Genomic DNA, 24,884 nt, shown 5'->3' on the forward strand with positions numbered 1-24,884 from the left:
CCACTCAAAGTGACAGGCAAGGACAGTGACGTCTTGCCCTTTTAAATCCCAACCGGTCAACACCACAAGCACACAAGGCTGAACTATATCCTCAACATGCAATTAAGTTCTACAGAGTCCAGATAATGGTCTATTTTTTTTTGTTCAAGGCCGTTAGAGTGAAGATACATCTAAAGGTAGTGACACTGACACTGAACCTCTCAACATGACCTAAGTCTAAGAAATCCTTCGGAAAGCATTAAGGTTTACTTAGATTGACTGCAGGAACTGACATGGATGCATCATAAAATCCCTTCATTTCCGTTTTCCCTTGGTTGTGTCTGTAGCTTGCAGTGTTACGACTAATGAGGAAGACTGTTTAAAATTTCAAACATAAAATGAAATTCTAGTCTTATTTGGTCAATCATTGTAATTCAGAGAGCAAAACAGAATTCCTGGTTGAAATTTAATAAATAACCAGGAAACGCCACAAAACTAAAGTTCTTGTCGTCTGAATATTGCACGCAATCTAGTTCGAGAAGGATAAGGATGATTAACCAAGAGGATATGAACAAACTGGTACATGACACAACTAATTTAAGTAAAGAATTAGGAGAGGTGCAGTGTTTTCAAATAACACAAGTTCATTATTGCCTAAAATCTGACTCCTGAACTGCTCCTGGCAGCTTACCATATTGGGAGACAGGAGGGACTGGAAGTGAAACAGGAGGCCAGCACTGGTGATCTGCTCCAGCCATCGTCGGCTCGCTTCCTGGGCTTCCTGGAGTTCCTGAGGATCTGGAAAGTCCTGGTCTAGTTCTACTCCAACATTGTGGAACTAGTAAACAAACATCAAACAACAAGTAAGCCAGGGCAACCTGAAGAAGCAAAAGCTTTTTTATAATTCAGGATGTACTTTCAGTGTGACCCACCTGGTTCAGTACGGCCAACAGGTGCTCTGAGAATGCACACACCACTGCAACTAAAGACTGACAAAACACCATATCTCGTCGCAACTGAATCTCAGAGTCTTGAGAGGGGGAAACAACACAAGGAAGTAAATTATAAAAAGGAAATGGAGAAAATCCCTCAGCTGTAGCGAGATGAACAAAAAACAAAACCAACAGATTTAAAATGGAAGTATTAAGTGACTGACTGAGATGAAGAGGCTAAAACCGGATCCTGAATACCCTGAGGTCAATAAATATTCTTATTCTACTGGAAATTCTTTCTGGAAAAACTGAAAACAAATCTTTTGTCTATTCATGTGGGAAATAATGAACAGCAATATTTTCTGAGAGATAAAAAGTTAACACTAAACAAAACAAATTGTCCAGTAGTTCCTGAGATATTATTTAATTATGTTGTGCGGAAGATGAAAACTTTCTAACTTGATTTGCTAAGGAGCTTGATTGCAGTTTGCTGAAGTTTTCATGGACGGAAGCACAAGAGTTTTATTAACAAGTTTATTCACTACTAAATGTTTTCATGCTTGCTGCTCCCTTAATGAGAGCTAAGTAGAATGTAAGACTTAAATCTCACCAGTATAGGCAGTTGTTTGTTACAGCACTTACACAATGCAAAACTGGGATCAATAGGAAACCAGAAGCAAACATATTAATTGTGATGCACCAAATGAGCAAATGTTTAGACTGCTACACGTATCAACGATAAGATAAGACATTTAAATAAAAAAACAAAGCGATTAATTTAGTGTTCTGTTACAATAATGTATAAGTAAATGTTAAGTCTAACTAGTTCATAAAAATAATGCAAAACTCTTCATTTTTAAAATTAGAAACAATAGTGGGAAAATATCCTAAAGATGAATTAACTAATTGTCACACAGAAAATGTTTAAAGTTTTAAGGGCCAGGGCAAACATGGTTTGTCAGACTGAAAAGACTGGTGATGCCTGTTCTAAGCTCTGAGGATAATCTATAATATTGATACTGCAAACAGTTTTATAGCTAGAACCAATTTGAAATAAATCATTTCAACGTAACCTCCATACATGACAAGATCAAGGTATATTGAGCTAAGAGTTAGCAAATGATTTAAAATGCACCTAATACTATGCTCAGTTTTAACAGTGATGGCAGCACAAACCTGTATACTGCAGTAGAATCATGAGCAGGCGTGTCTTCACCTCTGAAAACAAGGAAATCAGTGAGTGCTTCAGAGAAATTTAAATGGTTTACCTTATTCCTGCTCAACAACTGGTTTATATTACATATAGACAATCAGAAGAGAGGGAGGAGAAAAAGATAACAGCATAAATTCATATTTGTTTGCAGTTATGGCTTTGTGCTACAAAGCAGGAAGCCACACTGATGAAAATGCATTAATAATAACTCTATCTTTCTGCATTTCCTCAGTTGTGACCACCAGCTCACCTTTCCCAGGAGTGTCGAGTGGCAGGCTGTTAGTGCTTGGTACTGTTCCCACTGTGGGCTTGTACCACTTTAGTGTGTGTGTGTGTGTGTGTGTGTGTGTGTGTGTGTGTGTGTGTGTGTGTGTGTGTGTGTGTGTGTGTGTGTGTGTGTGTGTGTGTGTGTGTGCGTGTGCGTGCGTGTGTGTGTTCAGTCCAGGAATCAACAAAAAACAAAACCACACTCCTCTGGCAATAAAAAATACCCTCTCTCGGCAAAAATTAAAGGATCTCACCACAAACAGCTTTGCAATTCTCTGCGAGTTTTCAGTTTCAGCTCAGTTCCAATTTATGAGTCCCAGGTTGATTATAGGTTTACATTTTAAAGTAAGCAGAGCTGTTACTAAGCAAAATATTCTGGTATTTCAATTAATAAACAGGTGGGAGGGGGTACAGGGGCTAACATTGAAGAATAAGACAATTCCCAAACATTTTATTGAAAAGCAGATTATTATTATTTTGTCTTTTAAACACAGTGTGTGACTGCGTGCTTTCATGGCTTAAACATTGTGGATTTATAATTGGCTTTGTACATGTGCCACGCATTTGGAGCATCTCAGGTGAACACCGACCTTCTACATATTTAGAAATAATTTGTGTGAGCCCCTGAACGCTACTGGGAAGGTTCCATGGGTCCTGCTTGATGTGGAGGCGCAGCTTTTTGGCACAGTTTACCCTGGGCTCCATCTCCTGCAGGAATTCTGTTGGAAGACAAACATAAATAAATTGTACTGACCCAACTCAATGTGGACTTTTTTTCCCAAATGTTTATCAGGTCTAATGGACTTTTTAAATAGAAATAATATCTTAGCCTTACAGATAAGCCAGGAAATGCAAGGCAAAATTAAAACAACTTTCTCAGAATAAACCAAGTGTGAATAACCAAAGTAATAAAAGCCAGATTATTAAGCAAAGAGTCTCAGGAAGGGATGCTGGATCAGATGAGGGTTTTTGCCACAGATACTTAGATTTATGTCTCAATTTTCACAGAGCCACAAGACTATGATTTGATCTAAACCATTATACTTTAGCTCTGGCTGCATGTTTATGGTTCTGTTGGAAAATCTCAAGGCTTTAGCAGCCTGGGTTTTCTTCCAGGCTCCACTCACCTGATCAGCTCTAACAATTCACTTAGTTCAGACAGATAATAAAATGTAAAAACAAAACAATAAAAAAAATTGAGACAAAGTCATGTCAATTAACATGCAATTTTACATAATTTGTTCAAAAAAAGAGCACGTAGAAGATAAATATCTTGTGTGTTGAATAGACATTTACGTATTCTCATACAAGTATTGCCACATTCAAAGTGCAAATTTATCTTTTTCTGAAGAGAGACTTTGTGGTTCTAGACAAATTTCGTTTAGTAGGAGCAGAAACAGCTCTTGTAAAAGACATAAAACAGATTGTAAAAGTTGCATTAGACTTTTGTGCAGGGATAATTTTCTAGTACTCAGTATTTTGCTTCTAGTAAAACTTTAGCCTCATCTGGCCAGAGGACATTTTTCCATAAGTTTGAGTGTCTCCTACATGTCTGGTGAGCTGCAAACTGCACGCCTTGTGGTTTTGTTTTTACAATGCCTTTGTTCTTCCCACACTTCCATAAAGCCCAAATCAGTGGAGTCCATGACAAACAGCTGTCTGGTCAACAGACACTTCCACTACAGCTGCGAATTTCTGCAGCTCCTCCAGAGTTACCAAGGACCACTTGGCTCCTGCTTCGTTTAGCAATTTATTTGCCAAACCTGTCAATTTAGTTGGACAGCAATGTCTTATGTTTGTAGTGGTATCATGATGTTTTCATTTTCAGATGATGGGGTTTTTTAAAGAGTATCAATGAGATTGAATAAGAATAGATTTTAAAACCACATATCTTCTTTCCACTTTTTAATTAAAGGTGAAAGGTGAATATTGGACTGTCACATGAAACTCAAATGAAAAATATTGAAGTTTACAGTTGTGATGTGGCAACATTTGGACGTCAAAGGAGCATAAACACTTTAAAATTTGGTGACAAGTTGATAAATATGTGTGGCCATTTAGCAGTTTTTGCTTCAGCTGACAAAATCTTAAAAGAAAATAATCCAAACCTCACTATAAACAAGTTGCTCATTTCCCTCTCAGGGTGATCACAAAATTTGTGGCTTTAACACTGTACTTTTATCCAGCACAAGCAACTTGTTCCAAACTCTTTTTAAAGAGTAGTGATAACACATGAGTTGAAAAACTCTTAAATCTACATAAGAGACCAACAAAGAAGTTTGCATAAAAAGAAAACAGCAAGTTCTTACAATAAATGTGTGTTTTTCTAGGTGAAAAAGGTGTGAGTTTGGATGCCGGAATCCTGTACTTCTTAGATAATCGTGTTTGCTGTATTGTCAACCGTAGGCATTACTAAAGCTGTAATGGATCAGCAATGATCAAGCCCTTATGTGCCTCCTGGAGCAAAGCGAACACAAACGGCTCTACTTTGTGTTTAAGCATATCTGCGCTCTCTTGGGGAGAGCTGGAGATGAGAGGGAAGCTGGTGCACCATATTGGCCGAGATGTCTGGAGGCTTCAATTATCCGAAAAGTACGAAATAAGTAGGTAATCTGCTGTTTTGCATAAAGTGCTCACCGCTGTGCATTAAGGGGCACGCAAGGACACAAAGACTCAGTTGCAAGTGAGTTTTGCACAGTGGAATAGAGACAAATGCAAGACAAGACAGTCTTTTGTTGCTTTGAAGAAGAAAAATGAGTCACTGAGAAGCAAGCTTGCACTACACACACACACTTTCCTTTGCTGTTTTATCTGAGAAATGGGTCGGGCCATCTGAAGAAAGTTTCAGGGATGATGAAAGAACGCTGTCAGCTAGTTTGTATTTGTAGAAGGAAATGATAAGGATAAATTTAGCCTTTCCTTCCACATTTCCTACATTTCCCTGTAAGAGATATGACCCAACAATAGACACCAAGGTTAAACACTGAGGCTGAAATGGGGTCAGGTGGCAAAATGAGCTACCGAATACAATGTCTTACATAAGTATTCAAACTATTTAAACTTTTCAGCATTTTGTCACGTTACAACCACAAATCTCAACGTGCGGTAGAAACAATAAAAAATATTTATTTTAAAACTGAACTTGTGTTTACAACCGGTTTCTCTGGTATCTCTAAGTAAAACTTATACATAACTTTATGTTGGTCAATTACGTTAAATCTCAAACTACATGAAGGCTTCTGATTGTAATGTTACAAAATCTGCAAAACTCGAGGAGGTCTAAATAGTGTGAGAGTATAATGAAAGCGGTGCTATTTTCACACGACAGACATAAATGGAAATGAATGGAGAGAAAATGTTTAAAAATTATATTTTTTCTAAATGTTTATAGTCCACCAACAACACTTGCTCCCACATGTCTACCCAGCATCACAGTACACAACAGGAAGTCCCAGCCCCTGTGTATCCAGCTCCTGCTCTGTTTTAAGTCAATACTGGCTCTGAGAGCCTTTTATATCATCTTCCTCCTCTCAGACCCACATCAGGGGGTAACTCTCCCTAGAACTGCAGACACTGCAGTTGAAAATGTAGAAATTGACAGGAAAAAAGGTGGTCGCAAGTGCACAATGGAACAAAAGTTCTAAGATCAAAAGGTGTTCCAGTGATGACTGAATAGAAAGCACAATGCTTGCATTTTCTTGGTGGTTTTACCTTGCAGCCCTCTTGCAGGCGTGAAGCACTTTGTCTGCTCGAATGCCCGCGCCACCCCGCTCCTCTCAGCATGCCGGTGATTGAGTCCACCTGAAGAAAGCACTTGGGTCAAACATATAACACATGATACAGTCTCCCACTGCGTCCAGATTGGAAAGTTTGCACTGGGGACCAAAAACATGAAAAAATAATAAAAAGACTCCAGCTGCCCCCGCATAACTAACACCTGCTTCCCCCTTCCCAAACTCAAATGGATTCACAGTTTGTGATGCTGGGGGGGAACAAATCTGGGGACTTTTCTCTATATTACAACATATTACAGGAAGCAGACAAAAAGAGCAGCACAGCTTTGTTCCTTTTCTTTTTCCACCAGTGATGGAAATATCCTCATGCCCTATTGTTGTAAAGGTCCCAGAAAATATCAAGGCTGTTCCGTTTGCCCTTCTTGGGGCTACAATAAAATATCCCACTTCAGGTTTCAATAAACAGTCGACCTTTGAAAAAGAAAAAATGTTCATCATAAAAATGCTAATTCCTGGAACTGCCCAGTTAATACTTTAATATCTTAGGTTAAGGAATATGTCTGGACAACAATATCATGCAAGCGTGGGCCCTCTAGGTTTGCTAACATAATTTCACATTTATGATGTTTAACTAACCCACCTGGCTAAACAGATGCTCCAGGAAGCTGTGTAGTTTCTTCTGCTTGTCATGGGACAGCCACACACTAGATGGCATTTCATCTCCTGCAGAAATGAAAATACAACCAGCCATTTGGACAACATCAGTGTCTTTCCTTCACAATAAAGAAAAAAAATGACATAGGACTTCACTCCTATCAAAATTTTTATTATTCTATTGCAAATACAAGGTCTTAACTTCCTAAACACACTTCAACTTGTAAGATATATAAAAATCAATATTTGTGTTTGTTCTATGATGTTTGTGCACCTGAATCCATGTCATCACTGTGAACATAGGAGCTGCAGTGACTGCTGCAGATGCTGCTGAAGGAGGCAATTGAGTTCCTGTTGCTGTTGCAGTCACTGATGAAAAACAAGAACAGAATATCATTGGAACAGGCCAAAAAGGAATGCAATATAAACCTAAGCATAGCTTGATGTAGCATAAAATAAGTGTCTTAACTCATTTTAAATACATTTTCATTGTTTTGTTTAGCTTAACTTATCATAACTTAAATTATCTTACCTCAACTTAGCTCAACTAAATTCATCTCATCTTAACTTTAGTCAAAAAAAGCTCCAGTTATCTTAACCTTATCTTACATCAAATTAACTTACTTACTTTGCCGTAACATAAATATACTTTAGCTCTGCTCCACTTAGCCCCCAATGGCTTAATTTATAATAGCTTAGCTCAAACATTGTTAAACTCATCTTAATTTAGTCTAGTTCTGGTTGGCTCAACTTGAGCTAATTTAGGTACATTAGGTCAAATTTGTTCAAAAAATGGATTTGATCCAATGCATTTTGAAAACATTAAGTCATGCATTATTGTTTAGTTTGAATACATTTATTACAAAGAACAAGTTACTAAGAGCACCAGTTGTTATGTGACCGTCTGTCTCTTGAGGGTTACCTATATGAATCTCTGTTGCTGATAGTGTCATGTCCAGAGTCCTCCTGCTCGTCTCCTGTCACATTGAAACACACCTTCTTCCCATTCCTCTCTGCTTTCTCCCCTTCACTCTCTGCAGAGATGTAGCTCTCTGGGTGTCTCACCTCTGATGCTGCGGGATATGTGATGGAGGACACAAGGCTGATGCAGACCGAAAGAAAAGCATGGGGGAAAAAGCGAGGAGGAATTATATAAAACACAAGGTAGAAAGATCAAAATTATAACGTTAATGCAGTCGTCTGGTGGGTTGTTGATGCAGTGTTTACAATATGCGGCAGATGCCACTCATGTCTGGGGCTCCAATAGCGGACTGTCTGGGCCAAACAAAACCCTGGCTTGTCTCAATTTGGCATTGGCACAAAATCTTAAGATGCTCAGAGGTCTCAATCGTATTTAAAGATTCAAATATTATGTAAGGGGCAGCTGTATCAACATGCAGTGATGCAGATGCAGAGATCAGTTACCCTCTCTGTGCTACCATGGACTTTTATTCTGTTCTGTTAGATGTCTATCAGAGCGGCAGGAAGAGGATGGACAGGATATTTTCACAGTTGCAACAACACATGGTGGTGTTTAAAGCCATAGCCCAATAAATGCTTGGCTTGTACTTTTTTGATCCCCCCTCTCCCCCCCTCACGCATTTGCTCTGACACGCGATGTCTGTTTATATTTCAGACTCATTTCAGTTTGAGCCTGCCTACATTTTCCATTACGTCATTCCATCGGCCTCCAAGACATTTCAAAGTGGAAGCGTTGGAGAGGGACTGCGTTAGTCTGTTCTTCATCAAAATGAACATAGCTTCCTCACGCCAGCCAAACATCTCCTCAACTCTACTCTCTCTCTCCCTCCCAGCTGACCTCCTTTCTATTCATTTGCATGCCGACAAGGCAGCAAAGATGCCCTCATTACAGTTCGGTCCAGAATGCCCCAAAAAACAAAGTAGCATTCCATCGCCATAGAGAGGCCCTGCTAGATCTGTGATTGGCTGCTCATTACTAAAGAAGTGAAGCCATTCTGGGTGCTGGGGGACATGGCGGTATAACAATACATGGATCAGAGATGGTGGCCTAAAGCCTCAAATACAGGGGAGCAATGACCAAGAGAATGAAAGCAGGCAAAAAAAAAAGCATACTTCAATACAACTACTAAATTATGACACATTTGGTTCTCCATAATATGCATTATTAACCTCATCTGTAAAAAGAAATTCTGATAGATAGAAAGAAAAAGGAAGCCATGCCAGAAGTCCAGATGAAATTTACAACCAAAGAATGAAAGACGAGGGTATCAATGCATATATATACCAATGACAATCCAGAACAAAAATAACTGCAGCTTAGTTTTGAGTTCCTAAAGATTTCTTAAGTGTGAAAGAGAAAATCAGGAGAAATGTTATCTGAAAGCAGCAGCTCTGAGACCTGACAATCTGACACCCAGCAAAGAGACTGGATTTTACCACTAAGGAGAACGTAGAGGTGAAATACAACAGCTGTGTCGCCAGAATACATTCCACTTGAAAGCAATTAAGTGACTGTGCAAGTTTCTCTTTTTAAAACCAGAACATGAATAAAACCAAGTTCACACAAACAAGAAATTTGACTTTGGTTCCGTTTGCTATAAATAAAAGCATCTACAGTGTAAATCACATTTAAAAAGACAGTAAAAAAAACATAAAACGTCACATTGTAAGATTTACTGATGAGAGTTTTACAGTAATACAGTAATGTAGCTGTTAAAACATTTTGCAGAATACACATCTGCCACACCCATCAGTCCATGTGCATTAAGCTTTCTCACAAAAATATGTAATCTGCCCTTAAAAACTCAGCCATGAATTTAATGTACAAATTACTTCAAGAAAGGTTTTATAGAAGAAAGAAATCCATTATGCTTCCTTGGTGACTGTGAGGTGGAGCAGCTATACGACGTCTTGAGAGGACAACATACTTCTCATGTCAGGAGAGTATTTTAAAATTACTTATGAGCTTTGAAAACAATGGAAAAACCGACTATGAAATTTTTATGTTTTAGATTTTCTTGATTTTTATGTTTTCTGGCTCTAGAATACGACCATATATTCACTTTAACGTCAATTGAGGTGAATCACTCCAAGAACTCTGCAGCTTTATATGTGCAACCTGAGAACAAAGTTGTGAAAATAGAAGGGCAATGTAAGGAAATTTGTTATTCAGACTTGGAAGGGAGGAAGTCCTGATAAGATGTATGTCATCGAGTATGTCCTCTCGCAGCTGTGACCCTCGTCTCTGAGGCATAGAAACAAAAGGTCACAAGTTTCTGCCTAAAAATGGATTCCTCGAAAGTCTGCCAAGAAGTTATGCAACGCCAAACTGTGTCCAAAGTTTTATCTTTCCTTAAATTATATGGATATTTATACTCTGCTGCGTATATACAGCAGTCTTCCTTTGTTGGCATTCAGAACGGAAGAAGGACACATTCAACATAAAATAGCCACTTCAGCTTTTCATTATATTCATAGAATAGAACCTCCAAGAGATTTTCCCATCAAGCTTACAATAAGGAGGAGGCTAAAAAAGTGAACAAAATCCAAGCTTATGAAGATAGCAAACAAACTCGGAGGATTGGAGATTTAAAAAATGAATCCAGAGACCTCAGAAGGGGAGAACCAGAGCCTGAGAAGTATTAGTAACGATCCTTAGCCTGCCAGTGAACAGTCTAATATACAAATCAATCTAAAGTGCTAAGGAAGGCTTAGCAGTCCTGCAGAGGTCAAAAAGATGCAGCCAGACTGCAACCAGCAACAAGTCAAATTAGTTCCTGCGCTGAAAACCCTCGTGTCCATTCTCACATCCTCCTACCCTTAACAAGCTCCTTCTCTGTAGTCTGCATGTCGAACAGACAGCTCATGGTAAAGGTCATTATCGCTTCGCTAGATGCTTCTTGGACTCTTCAGAGTGTGCGAGGATGCCGGTGAGCTAATTGGCAGTGACAGGAGCATGACAGAATTTATCTTGACTCAGACATTAAAACCCTGCTGAGGACACTGCTCATCATTTATGACGTGAGCCGACAGCTCCGCTTCATCTGGCAACTTTTAATCTCATTCACTAAATTAAGAGGAGACCATTAATGACTAAATCAATGGAATGATTACCTGAAGAGTCATAGCAGGCTTAACAATCACAAAGCTGTCTGCAAGCAATTATTGACTGCTGTGCAGGTAAGTTTTATTGGTGCCTTGATGGTGACAAGCTTTTACAGAGGAGGGGCTGACTCTATACAACACCCGCCTTTCTTTGTAGAGATTTTATGTCTTGTTCAGTGGAGCTTTCTACTTCAGAAGAGTGAACCCTGCATCCATACCCAATTTATAGGGGTCTTGAGTGATTTTCTTCACACAATTAACAAGCTAAGAATAGCTTAAGATAAGTGGCATAACTGGTGTTTATGTTGAATGAACCGATTTTGGCTTATTTAATAAAAAACACATTCCTATGGGGCATTCAATAACTTTAGCCTCGTCTCAAAGGTAAGTCAGCCATCATGGTTAAATACTTTACAACAGAAATAAACATCTCTTCAGTCTGCAATGAAAACAGTCGAAGTCTCCAGAGGATTTTGTCATCTCATGAAATCCGACCTGAACTTTAAGACGTAGTAAAGGTTGTAACATTAAAGGTTCAGTGAGTGATAATTAGTTGGATTTAGTGGTGAACCTGAATATAGCAACAGATTCTAAGCTAATCCTTGTTCTATGAGGCAAACAAAATGCCTTAACTGCTGGGTTGAAGAATGAAACAATGAACAAGTTAAATAAGAGTCAGAAGAAATTAATGTGTTCTATGTTTTCAAATGGTTTCATCTAAATGATCTAAGTTGTTCTTGCAATGTGTCCTACACATCTACCTCATTCAATTCCTTTTTTACAATTCATTTATCTGGAAGGATTTTAGGTTAAAAAAAAAAAAAAGAAAATCACTCAAAGTGGTTTGATCTGGCATACAGCCAATTCAGTATATGATATGCAGCGTATTCATACTGCTTGTACTTATACACATTTTCTCATACTACAATCCTAAAGTTTATTGCACTTTAACCGGCCCACACAACGTACTGGGTAATTCTAATGTAGAAAAATTATCCTTGGATTTAAAATCCTGCCATGATTGTCCTTTTATGTACCTGCCAACTTTACACATCTGGAAAAATCTAACTTTTCCCTCATCCTGCTCAACAAAATACCTTTGGTCTTGCCAAATGAAATGAAAGTCTGTGTCACCACTGGTGACCTTAAAAGGTTTTCAGGACTGCTCATTATTTAGCTCCATCCATTCTTTCCATCAACTCCAAGCAGCTTCTGTTTTCGTGCTAATGGAAAACATTCCCACAACATAATGCAGCCACCACTGTATCTTACTATAGCACTGTGCCCATGTAAACCAACAAAAATGTATTATAGGTCTCATCTGCTAACGTTAACCTTCTCCATCACAAATATGCAGTACTTTGTTTTTATACAATAAAGTACAAAGAGTAAGCTACTTACTCGTGAATATGGGCTCCGTGTGTCTCCATTTCCTTGACCGCGGCGGTGAGTTTATAAAGGAGTTTTTGATATGCATCCAAGGTGAGCAGGTCATCTTCTCGGAGCAGAAAACGAAGTCCGTGTCCCTCTGTCCGACCCAGACTGTGACTGGACGGGGCAGCCATAGTTGTGATAGTGTATTGAGCATTCACCATGGGGTTCAGCTTACCTGTACACAAACCCCTTTCATCAGTAAAACCCTGTCAGCTAGATAAATAATGAAATAAAATGCCCATCCTTTGCACTATCCTCACCACTCTGTCCAGCGCTGCGTGCACTCTTCTCCAAAGAGTTCTTCCTGCTGTCCAGCTGCACACCAAATGCACTGCCCAGAGAGGTTGTGGTCTTGGGGTAGGAGACCTCCATCACATTGATGTGGCAGTTCGTGGGACAGAAGTCGCTGCTGTGGAGAGGTGAGACTTTGGCTTTGGCCTGCTTGAAGGTGGGCCACGCTCTGTTCTTCAGTACCCGAGAAAACTGTATCAAAGTAAAGGAGAGATTCAGCCAGATGATGAGTTAATAATTGTTTCATACAGGGCTTCTAAGGTTTCACCCCCTAAAATTTAAGGCTTTTAAAGACCTTTTTAGGGCCATTATGAATTAAATTTAAGACCTGTACAACATTAGAACTATACAAAATATTTTGTATTGTAGTAATGACAAGATTTTTTTGCCCAAAATGCACATAGAATCCTGGTGGTCAAGGGAGTCAGTGGCGAAGATGAATTTACACTTTCCGACAGTACGCACAAGAAAATGCCAACTAGCAAGGGTGTATTAGCATTAGGATTAGCATTAGCAATAGCATTAGCGGTACCTCTAACCGCCTCAATTCACAGAATGGAACCGACATAGATCTCAAACATTTGTTCGACAGAAAAGAGAAAAACATTATATATAATAAGTTTAAATAGTCCTGCCACATTAAAATTTAAGACCTGTGATTAACTCATTTAAAGTCAACTTTCTTTTATATGAAAGACATTTTTAGGCTTTTATTTGAGATACATGGATTTAAAACTTTTTAAGGATGCACGAACACCCTTGTCATAACTTCCAGGTGGGTTGCATTTGTAATCAAAGTTTTTCAAAGCATGAAAACATTTTAAGAAAATGTAACCTTGTATTGCTTAGCTGATGTGAAGAATTGAAAGGTTACATGTAAAACACAACAGTTAACTAAATGCTGCAATGTCCTTTACTTATCTGAGAGTTGGCTCTGGAATAAAAGCAAAAACATGCATTTCAGTACAATTTCAGCATTCTCTCTGTTTCATGTGGCAACTCAAATCTTTAAAGCGAATCAAAGACTTAAAACAGGCTCCTAAGATTGGCATTGCTCATACATGTGGAAAAATCTCCAGACCCCGACACAATCCCTTTATTGTTTAGACCAACATAAACGGAGCTGAAATGGTGCGCAGCAGCTCATATCATCGTGTTGTAATTGGGACTTTTTATGTTTGACATCAGCAAGCTCTGGAATGCGAGTTCATGTTTCAAATTTGCTGCTGAAGAGCTGCAGATTTTCTGTATTCCAGAGTAAATGTCAAACATGTTTTCTACTGAAAGACATGTCTTTGCAACAAAACTCAGATCAATCTTCACACGCGGATCCTGTGTACGCAGCTTATTAGGGGCCAAATATCCTCCAGAAGGGATCAACAATCAAGGATTTGTACAGGAACATCTGACAAAAGCCAGAAAGAAACAAAACTTTTGAAAGATTATGGAAAATTGAATATCTATGAACAACAGAGTGCATAGGGAGTTGAAAGGTCGTCCTGGATCCACTCAAATTGTTTGTACTTTTCCCTGAACTTCATCACAGCGCCAACATGCCGCCTTGTGCATTTACAGCAGATGTTTAGTAACACTAGATTATTTTTTTAAGCATTTTTTTGAGGAAGAGATTCCCAATTATATTATATTGCACCACATCTTTTAAATAAGGAACAAAATGAAGTGTTTCTTTTCAGTTACTCTCCTTAGTTTAATTATAAAGGATGGAGGAGAGGAGTTGCCGTAACATCTGTCTTTTTAATATTCATTTAATTTCCATAGGGGATTAGAATTGAATTGAATGTGGAGCCCAAAGTTTCACAGCACAAGTCAAAAATCTTTCTGTTCATCTCTGCTTTAATCATTTCCGACACAACTGGACGTCCTGGCTTTGACTTTGCAAGGATATTTATAAGTGGTAATTAATCCAAGACCTCTGTCTAATGTCGAGTCAGTTTGTTCTTTTTTCTCACGCACACTTGCATGCATTGCCTATGGAGGAATGTGTGCAGATGTTATAGAGAAGTGAAAAAGAATGTCAACTTTTCATCTCAAATTTCGTTGACAAAGTTCTGGTTCTGGTAAATGTCATGTTCTGGACAAGTTTAGCTATTTTATCATCGTTTACTGGCAATTTACAATATTCATTTGGTCATGTTACAACCACAACCATAAAATGTTATGTACATTTTATGCGAGTTACCAGCTAAAGTAGTACATCATCATTAAGTGGGGCAAATAAAGGACGCAAGTTTTCAAGTTTTTTGCACATAAAAATAAATAATGCATGTGTTGTGCACAGCTGTATTTATACTTCATTGCAAGTTTTTGTATTTGACATTTTGTTTTTACAAAATAGCTCAAGTCTCTTTGTATACAGAGAATCTTCAAACAGAGATTTTCACTGGGATTTTTTCTGGGTTTGGACTTTGGGTTACTCTGATATATGTATATGCTTTGATCTAAAGAATGCTTTATGTTTAGTGTCATGAACCTTAAATCCTTCATCTGAGTTTTAAGTCTTTTGCAACCTCTGACAAGGTTTCCTCTTGGATTTCACTGCATTTGGTTTTATCCATCTTCCATTCACAGCATAATGCTGCCAGGCCCATTTTTCACGGTGGATCTGTAGAGATAGTATTTCACAACGCACTCTAGCCCAACCTAAACAGAGTGCAGGTATACTCCTTGGATTTTATTTATTTCTGTATTAATTACAGTCACATTCTAAGGAAAAGCTTTATTGGTAAGTAACCTTCATATAGGCCTACAACATTCATTAATAAAACAATAGAAAAAGGGCATTCTTACATCATGATATTGCCATCAACAGGTTTCATTGTGGGGATGATGCGTCAATGTTTCACAACTCATACAACTTTGCATGCAAGCTGAATTTTAGTCTCTTTGACCAGAGAGTCTCTTCGCCCCCAGATTTGGTGTTTCCCCCACATGGTTTATGGAAAAATACAAACTAAACCTCTTATGGTTTTAGAGCAGAACTTGCCACTCATCCACCTCAAAATCTATACATTGTCACTAAAAATCCCAGTTGCTTTGCTTTTTCTCCCTTTTTCTTCATAATTTACATAATTGTTCTCTTTTTAATTCTCTTGTAAAGCTTTCATTTACCATTTTATTTCTGTTATGTCAACATCACAGGGATCTTGTAATGTAAACTGTTTCTGCCAGATATTTTTTAAGAAGAGAAAAGGTTTTTGCCTCAAACAATATCAATTTATTCTATTATTATAATTCTACCCAGAATTTCAGGCAGACATATTATTCAAACTTCCATCTCTTTTCCCCTGATGTCTGAGACGCAATGGAATAAAGTAATATGATGCTTCCTTTTTCAAATTTGTCTGCAATATCAGTGAATCTCCGGGTGTCTCTTTGGTTCAAATCATTAGTTTGCATTGTTGTACCTTTCTGTAGTTGGTGATGCGCCGGTTGATGTGCTCCGCCCTCTCGCCGCACATCGCGTTGAAGCGAACCTGCAAGTCGTCGGGTATCAGGTCACAGCTGGAGCTCAACTTGCTGCACATCTGCAGCAGTGTGTCGTCATTCCGCGCCAGTGCCTCCAGGATCTGCTCGCAGACAAGGGTAAACAGAGACAGCGATGATGAATTGATATGAGAGTACCTCTAAAAATCATACGAACGACGCATGAATAAAAACCCAGTCTTATTTCTCTGCAGAATTTTATGAGCAGCTAAACTGGAATGAATAAAATTCCCATGTTCCATAAATTCATGAAGATACACCCAGATTGTTCAGATTAAAAATTTGATATGAAGGAAACAGGAAAGACGATACTTGGAGGAAAACAGGGGTGAAAAATGTAGCTGCAGGAAGAGACTGAAGTAGAGTTACCCGCATTAAACACAGCACCCAAATCTCCAAGGATGACACAGGATGCTGCAGCAGATGTTTGCAATAATACTAAAATTACTTTCACTTTTTATTTGGAAAGGGCCTATACAATTTACTTAATGGGTTTAAGTACTTTATGGTATACTATTTGGCAGGGTTGTTTTTGTAATGGGTTTCTTATTTAGAAAAACGCTTTACAGTAAAGACAATACGCCATAGCTGTAAATCTAGCTTCAGGCATATTCTCACATGTGATCTGAAATAATTTACTATAAGAGGGATGCCGTTCATTATAAGATCTGGCAGAAAGATGCTGCAAAGAGTATTTTTCACTTCAGCAAGCATTGCATCTCCATGTCTGAGTGGATCTGCTATTCTCCGTGTGCCTTAAATCAATAATGATCATTCTGCGAACATCACTGCTGGGACGTAAGACGCTCTTAAACCAAGCGGGTAATGAAATAACGAAAATGCGGCTGTCGGGTTTAATTTGCTGCAAGATCTTCTGAAAAAAGCTGGTGACTTTAAGTGTGCAGAAGTAGCTCACAGACTTTTTTTTTTACACAATGTAATGATTATCATTTAAAATCTCAACCATCGCAATGCTCATTTAAATCATTCCAGATTAAAACTAAATGCTTAGTGATTTTTAATTCAAATCACAAAACGATGTATCCATTTTATGCACAAAAATAGAAAGTTTTAGTGTTGCTATTTAAATATTTATGTTTATGTATTTTACCTGAATTTTGATTAAAAAAATTTACATATAAGGTTATACAGTGGACAGAAAGACATTACACACTTTTTATTAGCAGTTTACAATTTACCAGGACATCACAGGGTCACAATGACAAACATAGAGCAAAGAACAGGCAAAATGAGCTGTATTTGCCTTTGATCCAGTTCATTGTATTTCACACAGATTTACCTTTTTCAGAATATATTAGAAAATATTACAGGAAAAATGGGATCTGTGTGATCCAGAGTAGTCAACTGTAGATATTTCTGATTTTATAGAGACAGTCAGATTTAGGATCAGATTTGGAACTGGCAGGTTCTGCCTGCTTCCCTCCTATTAAGTCAGACAAAAACAGCAAGCCATGTACTTTATTTTTCTCATGGGTTCTCATAAATGATTACCTTGACTAAGGTAAGATGAGCCCCACCACTGCAACAAATAAATTGTTAAAAAAAAAAGAAAAAGTCAATTTGAAGGGCGAATCATTTGGAAGCTTTTTACTGCCAATTTTACATGCTTTAAAGTTTTTACTTACATCTGTCTAAACTTCTTGTTTCTGTTCATCCCACTTTAGCTTATTCCCTACAGACCTTTCAGCTTTAAGCAGAACTGATTTATGGCTTCCTGCATGCATGTTCAGGCTTCTGGTTACATTTCTGGATGCAACAGCTGACTGCATAGAGCAGCATTTATTTAAGCGTTTTCCCATGCTAAACTGCTCCTCTTGGCTTAAAGATTTCTCATGAGGCATTCAAGACCAGAAAGTTTCTGCCTCTGCCCAAAGTGGAGGATCATGATCCTTTCTCTTAAAAGAAAATGCTTTGCAGAATGGCTTAATGTCTTATACTTTAATCTACTGTTTTCAAAATGTTCCAGGATGAAACTTTAACAAAAACCTTCAGTGATCTACAGAAAAGCACCAAAACTGCTGATTTTGATTATTAATTTTCAAACTTCATCAGCCCTGACCAGTGATTAGGTAGGCCTTTTGTAAGCACAATTACTTTAGTCTAGCCTGTTCTACAAAGACTCCTTCCTCAAAAGTAATGTGACATTGTCCATAATCATAAGGTAGGTAGTTATTACTGAACAGAGCAGGAAAAGAGAAGAAATATTTTGACCTGAGCCAATAATAATTGTGAAATCAAAATCTATTAATTTATTAATCTATTAAATCTGGTACTAGTATTGGAATTATGGCTTTAGAAAAACTTTGAGATCAAAAATCTGAGTGTCTTTAGTATTCTTTTTTTACTGTAATATTTTAACGTTTTCTGAATGTGTTGCAACTCTCCTATATTTAGAAGCAGATTTAATCTTTACATACATTTTAGAGGGTTTCACAGCCTCCTCTAAAATCAAGTTTGTATTTTGCTGTGGGACTTAAATAATTTGCATGCTGACCTCTTCACAAAATGTTCTGTGACCATTCCGAAAGTAAAGTGAGCCCCTACCTTAGCAGAGAGGCTGAAGAACCCCTTGGGTTCAATCATCTTCTCCAGCACCTGGCACTTGATGCCAGCAGTGCTGTCATACTCATACACCACTCCGTACTCCAGGTGGACGTTGTCTATAGTGAGACTCACATGGTCCTTCTTCCCATCAATGATGGTGATTGTGTTGAATTTGTCCATCACTTCTAAAATAGCGGAATTACACAAAAGGCAGAATTCAATATGTTTTTATCACACAAGCAAAACTGTACAAATTCATAAATTTTGGGATGCACTTTTGTAATGTTGCAAGCATTGATTTCATCATCACATTCAGCAACAAAGGAGGCCTCAGACCACCAAGTCAGAGCATAATTCAAAAATAAAACCCACTACTCATCTATCCCTGCAGAAAAAAAAAATGATGAGTAGTTCCATTAAATTAACCAGCCGTATGCAAATGAAATGACTTAATATGGCAATAAATTGTGCTCTGCAGCAACTTGCTGAGAGGGGAATAGCTTTCCTTGTTTTACTCTCTCTTTGGGATCTATAAATTGTTGAGGGAAATTAACACTTGATGAGCCAAAGGAAGCGGCTGTTCTCAGACTAACGCAATCCAGATGAGCCTGTTTCAGAGCAGCGTCTCATTCGGTAAGAATGGGCCTTGTGAGCAGGCGTGTGTTATATTCACAAACACCATGGACCACAATGTATTCTCCCAAATGGGTGATTCTAATGTGCTTTGTGAATATGCTTGTGTGTTTGTGTGTGGTCACCTTCCACTTTGCCCTCAAAGCCATCTCCGCTCTCCTCCGGGGTGGGTTTCTGGTTAGATTTCTGGTTTTCCTCCAGAGCGCTCTCGCTGTTATTGTAAATCCATTTAATGGTGTCTTGCTGCAAAAAATAATATGACTGTTCATCAAAGACATTCATTTCATAAACATGAAATGAGGAAGATTGTTTTAATTGAGAGATATATTATTGGATCTAACAACAAGTTACAAGATTAACTGCATTTCTGCACAAAAGCAATCACAACCCTTATTTAATTTTTAATGAAATTAAAAAACAACATCAAATTAAACAAGCCATTACATAAATGTGATTATTTACCAAAGCTAGTTGCAGATCTTAGTTTTAAAGAATTTTATGAACAGGGAAATAAAATATCAGACTTTTCAGCGTGACAATGACTGATCAGAGCCATTCAAGAGAAAATAATCTGATTCTGATTTTGGGGAAATTAATTTGGTGCATCTCAAAGTTTTACTTATTAGTCAATGGATTAGATCCCTTGCAAGTATAAACACACCAACAAATCAGACACTGACAAGAATTCAGTTTAAAGTTTAAAATGATTTGAAACTTTATGTGGCGGTAAAAACCCTCTTCTCCAAACATCCAGTTCACATTGATACATCACAAATGAGTATTTAAAATATATTCACCATTCAGAGTGGAGGCAAAAGTGCAAATGCACCAAAAAGTGTCAATGTCACTGTGGACATGCACGCAGTGTTAGTGAGATGTCAGAGATGAAGTCCAAGGAAGCTTAGAGACGCAAGATACTTTTTCAAATATCTGCTATTAACTAAAGCTGTGAGTGAGAGGAAGACATTTAATGGATAATAGAAAGGCTAAAGGAATAACACATTTTGTTCTGTTTTTATCCTTTCAATCATAACTTACTTTCAGAAGTAAGTCGTGAAACATGCTCAATTTGAAAAGGCTGACACCTTTTTAGGAAAGGCAAGGATGTACATGTTCAAGAAATTACAGAGAGTGAAATACTCAAGCTAATTGCTAAAAAACTATGCAAAATAAAAAACAAAAAAAAACCTAAAAAAAACTAAAGTACCCACTCCACAATCAGTTTTGTGTTAATAGCAACTGCTCTTCAAATAAAAACAGGGTGACTGAAAGGCCAGAAAAATATTTCAAAAGCTAATCTTACATTTTAGCAAAAGTGTGGTACCCAGATTTTAGAAATTGTCAAAAAAAAAAAAACTGATCAGTACATCTCTAATGACAAAAGAGCTACATTTTTTTCTGTCACTTTGATCAAAATGCCATGCTAAAAATCTCTCCCGTATCTGCATATGTTGTGGCTGGAGGCCGTAGCATGTTCAGCTGATTCTGCATAGCTATGTTGTTCACTGTCACAGTTGGATTGGCAGCACAAACCACAGAAAGCCTTTGCAGACATATGGAAACATGGTGCTCTGCTAGGTCGCAAAAATAAACCCATGCCAATCTAATCAAGCCATTCTAGCGTGCCTCACAGGCGTGTGTCTTTGTCTGCGCCGGTTTTCCACACCCAAACCCACACCGTTTTTTGTTGGGGTTTTTTTTTTGCCAAGGCTACACACTGTGCTTGTTCTCTGGTCTTCATGTGTTTAACCCCCCTACCGCACTCAGAAATATGCAGAGGCCAAGAAGGAGAAGGCGGTACCTCTATTGCCACGGAAGATATGAACTAGATCTCCTGCTGTAGTCCTTGAAATCTCCATCGTAATAACGCATTATTGCTAACTGACACAATACACAAACCTTTTTTTACGTTCTCTACCTTGAACAGGTGGTCTTCTCCTCCTACACTTCTCTGCTTTCAACCACTCACATAAAATAGAAAACTTACTCTCCCCGCTGCCCTTCTTTCTCCAGTCATCTCCAGATTTTTTACCTCCTCAATCGGCAGTCTACTAGTCTTTCACTATGAGCCAGGTGCCAGCACCGCTGGAGCAAAAATCAAAAGTCAACAACAAAAACAGACAGAGAAGGAATGCATATTCTATTGCTACCTTCAGTATAAAGGCAATAATTGAATGGGAAAAATAAATCCCATTTACAAAAAGAATTGTTCTTGCCTCTTATTGCTTTGTGTTATTTAAATGCACCGGTGTCCAGAGCCTTTGGATGAGAAGCAGGCCCACTATTTAACAAAGTGGTACAAAACCACAGGGCTCAGGAGGTAGTGAGGTGTAACAGGTGTTTTAGTGATTCGAACCCCCACTTTATCTGTTTAGAAACACTTTATCATGACTGAGACGGATAAAGTGTTTCTGGGCAAGACGCATCAGCCGCTTTAGGTTGAAGTGTTTGAGGTGAAGACCCAGTGGCACCAACTGAAAGGGAGCCTTGCTTTTCTCCATCTGTCCCAGGGTTACTATGGCCTGCTAGCTCACCACAGTCACTGTGTGAATGTGTAATTAAAGGATTATAATGTGAAATGCTTTGGAGTCCTCAGACTTTATGATGTACATACTATTTAACAATGGGCATATAATAAGATTATTTTTATTCACAAAGTTCAATCTTTGTCCAGTTATAAAGACTTGTTTTTTCCTCGAAAGACTTTAAGCACTAGTGCGAACTTGTATGTTTTTTTTAGTCTCAATGTTGAGAAATTAAGTCACGTGTGAGAATTGCACCTAGGTATTTCAGGTTCCCCAGCTGCATTTTCTACAGAAGTCAATTAGGAAGCGGTCAATTGTATAAATGACAAAAAAAATATAGAAATTTTTAGAGGGACAAAAAAACTGTGACTTAATAATAAATAATATTTTTAATATGGAACATTTTCTGTTTCTAATTACATAAATTAAATGTTGGACATTCAATACAACCTTCAATTCATGTTTTAAGTTAATTTAAGGCTAATAAAAAACTTTCTTTCATTTTGTTAGTTTCACTTCCTTCATCTGACACATTATGAATGATGGCCAGTGAAACGGGGAGATTAATTTAACCCGTACTCTTTCCCCTTTCGCCTAACTACCTTCTCCTGTTGTCATACCTGCGATGGTCGTCGGTATTTTCTGCACGCGGTGACGTGAGCGATGACACTGGCGTGGCTCTCCTTGCTCACATTGATGCCATTCACTTTGATAATGCACTGGCCAGGGTGGAGGCCGGCGGTGGCTGCCACTGTTCCTGTTGGAGAAAGAGAAAAGAATAGAGTTTAGGTGAAGAACATTGTCTATATCCTCAACACAAACTGCAGCAGTCAGTTGCGAATACAATCGGCTTTGTATTTATGTCTATTTCCTGTTTTAAGCATTGAAGGAGCAGTGTGAAGGGGAGTTTAGTATTCAGAGGAGGGAAGTCATTTATCTAAAGAAGATGTAGGCCGCTCTAAGGGACATAATTTAGACTACAGGAGAACTTCAAGGTTAAAAGCACTAAGAGGAAGCACATGAGAAGGTAAATATTTTCAATTAATGTCTTTTGTCTTTTGGGAGCTCAAATAGGAGGCCACATAAGGAACACTAATATGTTAACTTCTAATCTTCCCTCTTATTGCTTCAATTCTTAAATAGTTAAAATGCATCAGATGTCAGCTTTTCTTTGCAACTGCTATATTGCAAACTTAAAACAAAATTGATGAAAGCCGCGATTTCACATATTGTACGATTGTAATTCAAAAGTAGCAAACAGTAAACAAATCAATAAAAGTTTAATTTTAGTGGTTCGGATAGAGATGTCCATTGCTAGCATCGTCCTAGTTTGTAGAGTGACATAACATGGACACCAGTTTCTCCGTGACCTCCCCTAAAAGCATCAGCAAGTACAGCTCTTGGATGATACAACACAATAATCAATAGTTCTGTGCGCAACCAACATCAGGCGTGTCTCCAAATTGGTATTATCTGTTCCTGCTGACCCTAAACACCAGGGGACAGGAGCTGTGGTGAAAAGCTGGGGGATTAGACCCATCCTACACTTTGAGCTCAGTGCTTCTACTTCAACACACAGCAGGTTCCCAGGAAACACCATCAAGTCAACACTAAAAATCCACATGCAAGTACCTACCCTGCACTTTTCAACCCTCCTATCCCACTTAGATTGCTTTAGGAAAAAAAATAAGATTCGATTCCCCCGAGGAGAGCCAGACAAGGCAATGGATTGTTTTTTGATTGGACCCTATTTTGTTCCACCCCTGATAGCAGCACTTCTATACAAGCTCTATTAGGGAACAGCAGAGGGAGAGGAGGATTCTGATGAATGCAGGCCCTTTGTACACCCTACAGAGAAAATAATCCGATGAGAAAAAATGTGAATAGGTGGGTGGAAATCATTGTGACGTTTCACGCAACAGCCAAGTCATGCATTTCCCCACAGACTGAGGCAGCAGCTGCTTGCCAGCTGTGCTGCTGGTAAAAACAAATGCAACCCTTTTGCTGAGGCAGCCAAACAGATATCTCATACCTCTTCCAACAGCATGGACCACCGAGGGTCCAAATCCTCGGATCTGGAAGCCCAAACCGTCTGCAGAGTCTGGGATCTTTATAGTCCTACAGAAAGGAAAGAGACACAACCAAAACTGAGATGTGCAGTCGCAAAGACGATTTTCACAGTTCAGTGCACACACAGATCTGCCTTACTCTCTTGGCTTGGTGCTGACCAGCACCCTGAGGGGTCCTTTCCTGTTGAAACACTGCCTGAGGAGAACTTCCACTTCAGAGTATGGCCTCAGGAACACCAGGTCTCCATTGATGGCAAACAACTTCTTCCCAACTTCCAGGCCAGCAATCTAAAAATAGAATACAATACAAAAGAAACGAGACAAAAGGAGTATTTAAAGCTTTAAGTTTTATGATCGCGTTGAACAGAACTGGACAGAGTGTCTGTTTGAAATGTAAAATACCACTATAATCCATTTATCTTTGTCATCCAGCATGCTGCTGGATTCTCCTATGAGGTTTTAATCCCCAAGACTGAAGACTTGAAATACACATACATGGTTATGCGAAACAGCTAACCCTTCAAGGATGTCTCAGTGTTTGTTTAGGAGCAGTCAAATAAAAAGGAGGCCTTACAAGTCAAGAGATGGAACTGGACAGGTTTTCCCTAATACCTGTTAAACTATGAAAAAGTGCAGAGTTTCATTTTAATTCCATTTGAAAATGTTACAGTTTACCTTGTGGCACATGGCTGTCATTAAAATAAAAAGGTCCTGATATGCAAAATAGCAGCGAGAGCTCAGAAAAGATTACAAATAATCATTATGATAATTAATGTTATTAATTACAGACTTTTATTTAATTATTTCTGCAACACATTTTTCAGCCAGGGACCTTTAAAAACTTTATTTAACTTTAAATACAAGAACTGCATTCTTGGACCACACAGGCATATTCCCAGTGGAGTAATAATTGTTGGGAGGTAATCTAAATTGCTTGGTCTCCTGGCACTGAATCAACATTTAAGCATCATTTATAAACATTCCATAAGATTGAGGTG

The 24,884-nt window shown here is 38.3% G+C and overlaps 1 protein-coding gene across 1 annotated transcript in view; it reads right to left on the reverse strand.

Annotated features, from left to right (window-relative positions):
• Positions 1-24,884, reverse strand: part of prex2 (phosphatidylinositol-3,4,5-trisphosphate-dependent Rac exchange factor 2) — a 90,323-nt gene that overhangs the window by 21,013 nt on the left and 44,426 nt on the right. Inside the window, 17 exon segments of the mRNA XM_055037609.1 lie at positions 671-817; positions 912-1,009; positions 2,088-2,129; positions 2,982-3,110; positions 6,103-6,159; positions 6,162-6,192; positions 6,766-6,848; positions 7,054-7,148; positions 7,702-7,881; positions 12,267-12,474; positions 12,560-12,782; positions 16,016-16,177; positions 18,660-18,844; positions 19,418-19,535; positions 22,438-22,574; positions 23,850-23,935; positions 24,026-24,174. Coding sequence (XP_054893584.1) covers positions 671-817; positions 912-1,009; positions 2,088-2,129; positions 2,982-3,110; positions 6,103-6,159; positions 6,162-6,192; positions 6,766-6,848; positions 7,054-7,148; positions 7,702-7,881; positions 12,267-12,474; positions 12,560-12,782; positions 16,016-16,177; positions 18,660-18,844; positions 19,418-19,535; positions 22,438-22,574; positions 23,850-23,935; positions 24,026-24,174 — 2,130 coding nt within the window.

This window comes from Poeciliopsis prolifica, unplaced genomic scaffold, assembly GCF_027474105.1.
Source record: "Poeciliopsis prolifica strain line A6 unplaced genomic scaffold, Auburn_PproV2 SCAFFOLD012, whole genome shotgun sequence".
Lineage (NCBI taxonomy): Eukaryota > Metazoa > Chordata > Actinopteri > Cyprinodontiformes > Poeciliidae > Poeciliopsis > Poeciliopsis prolifica.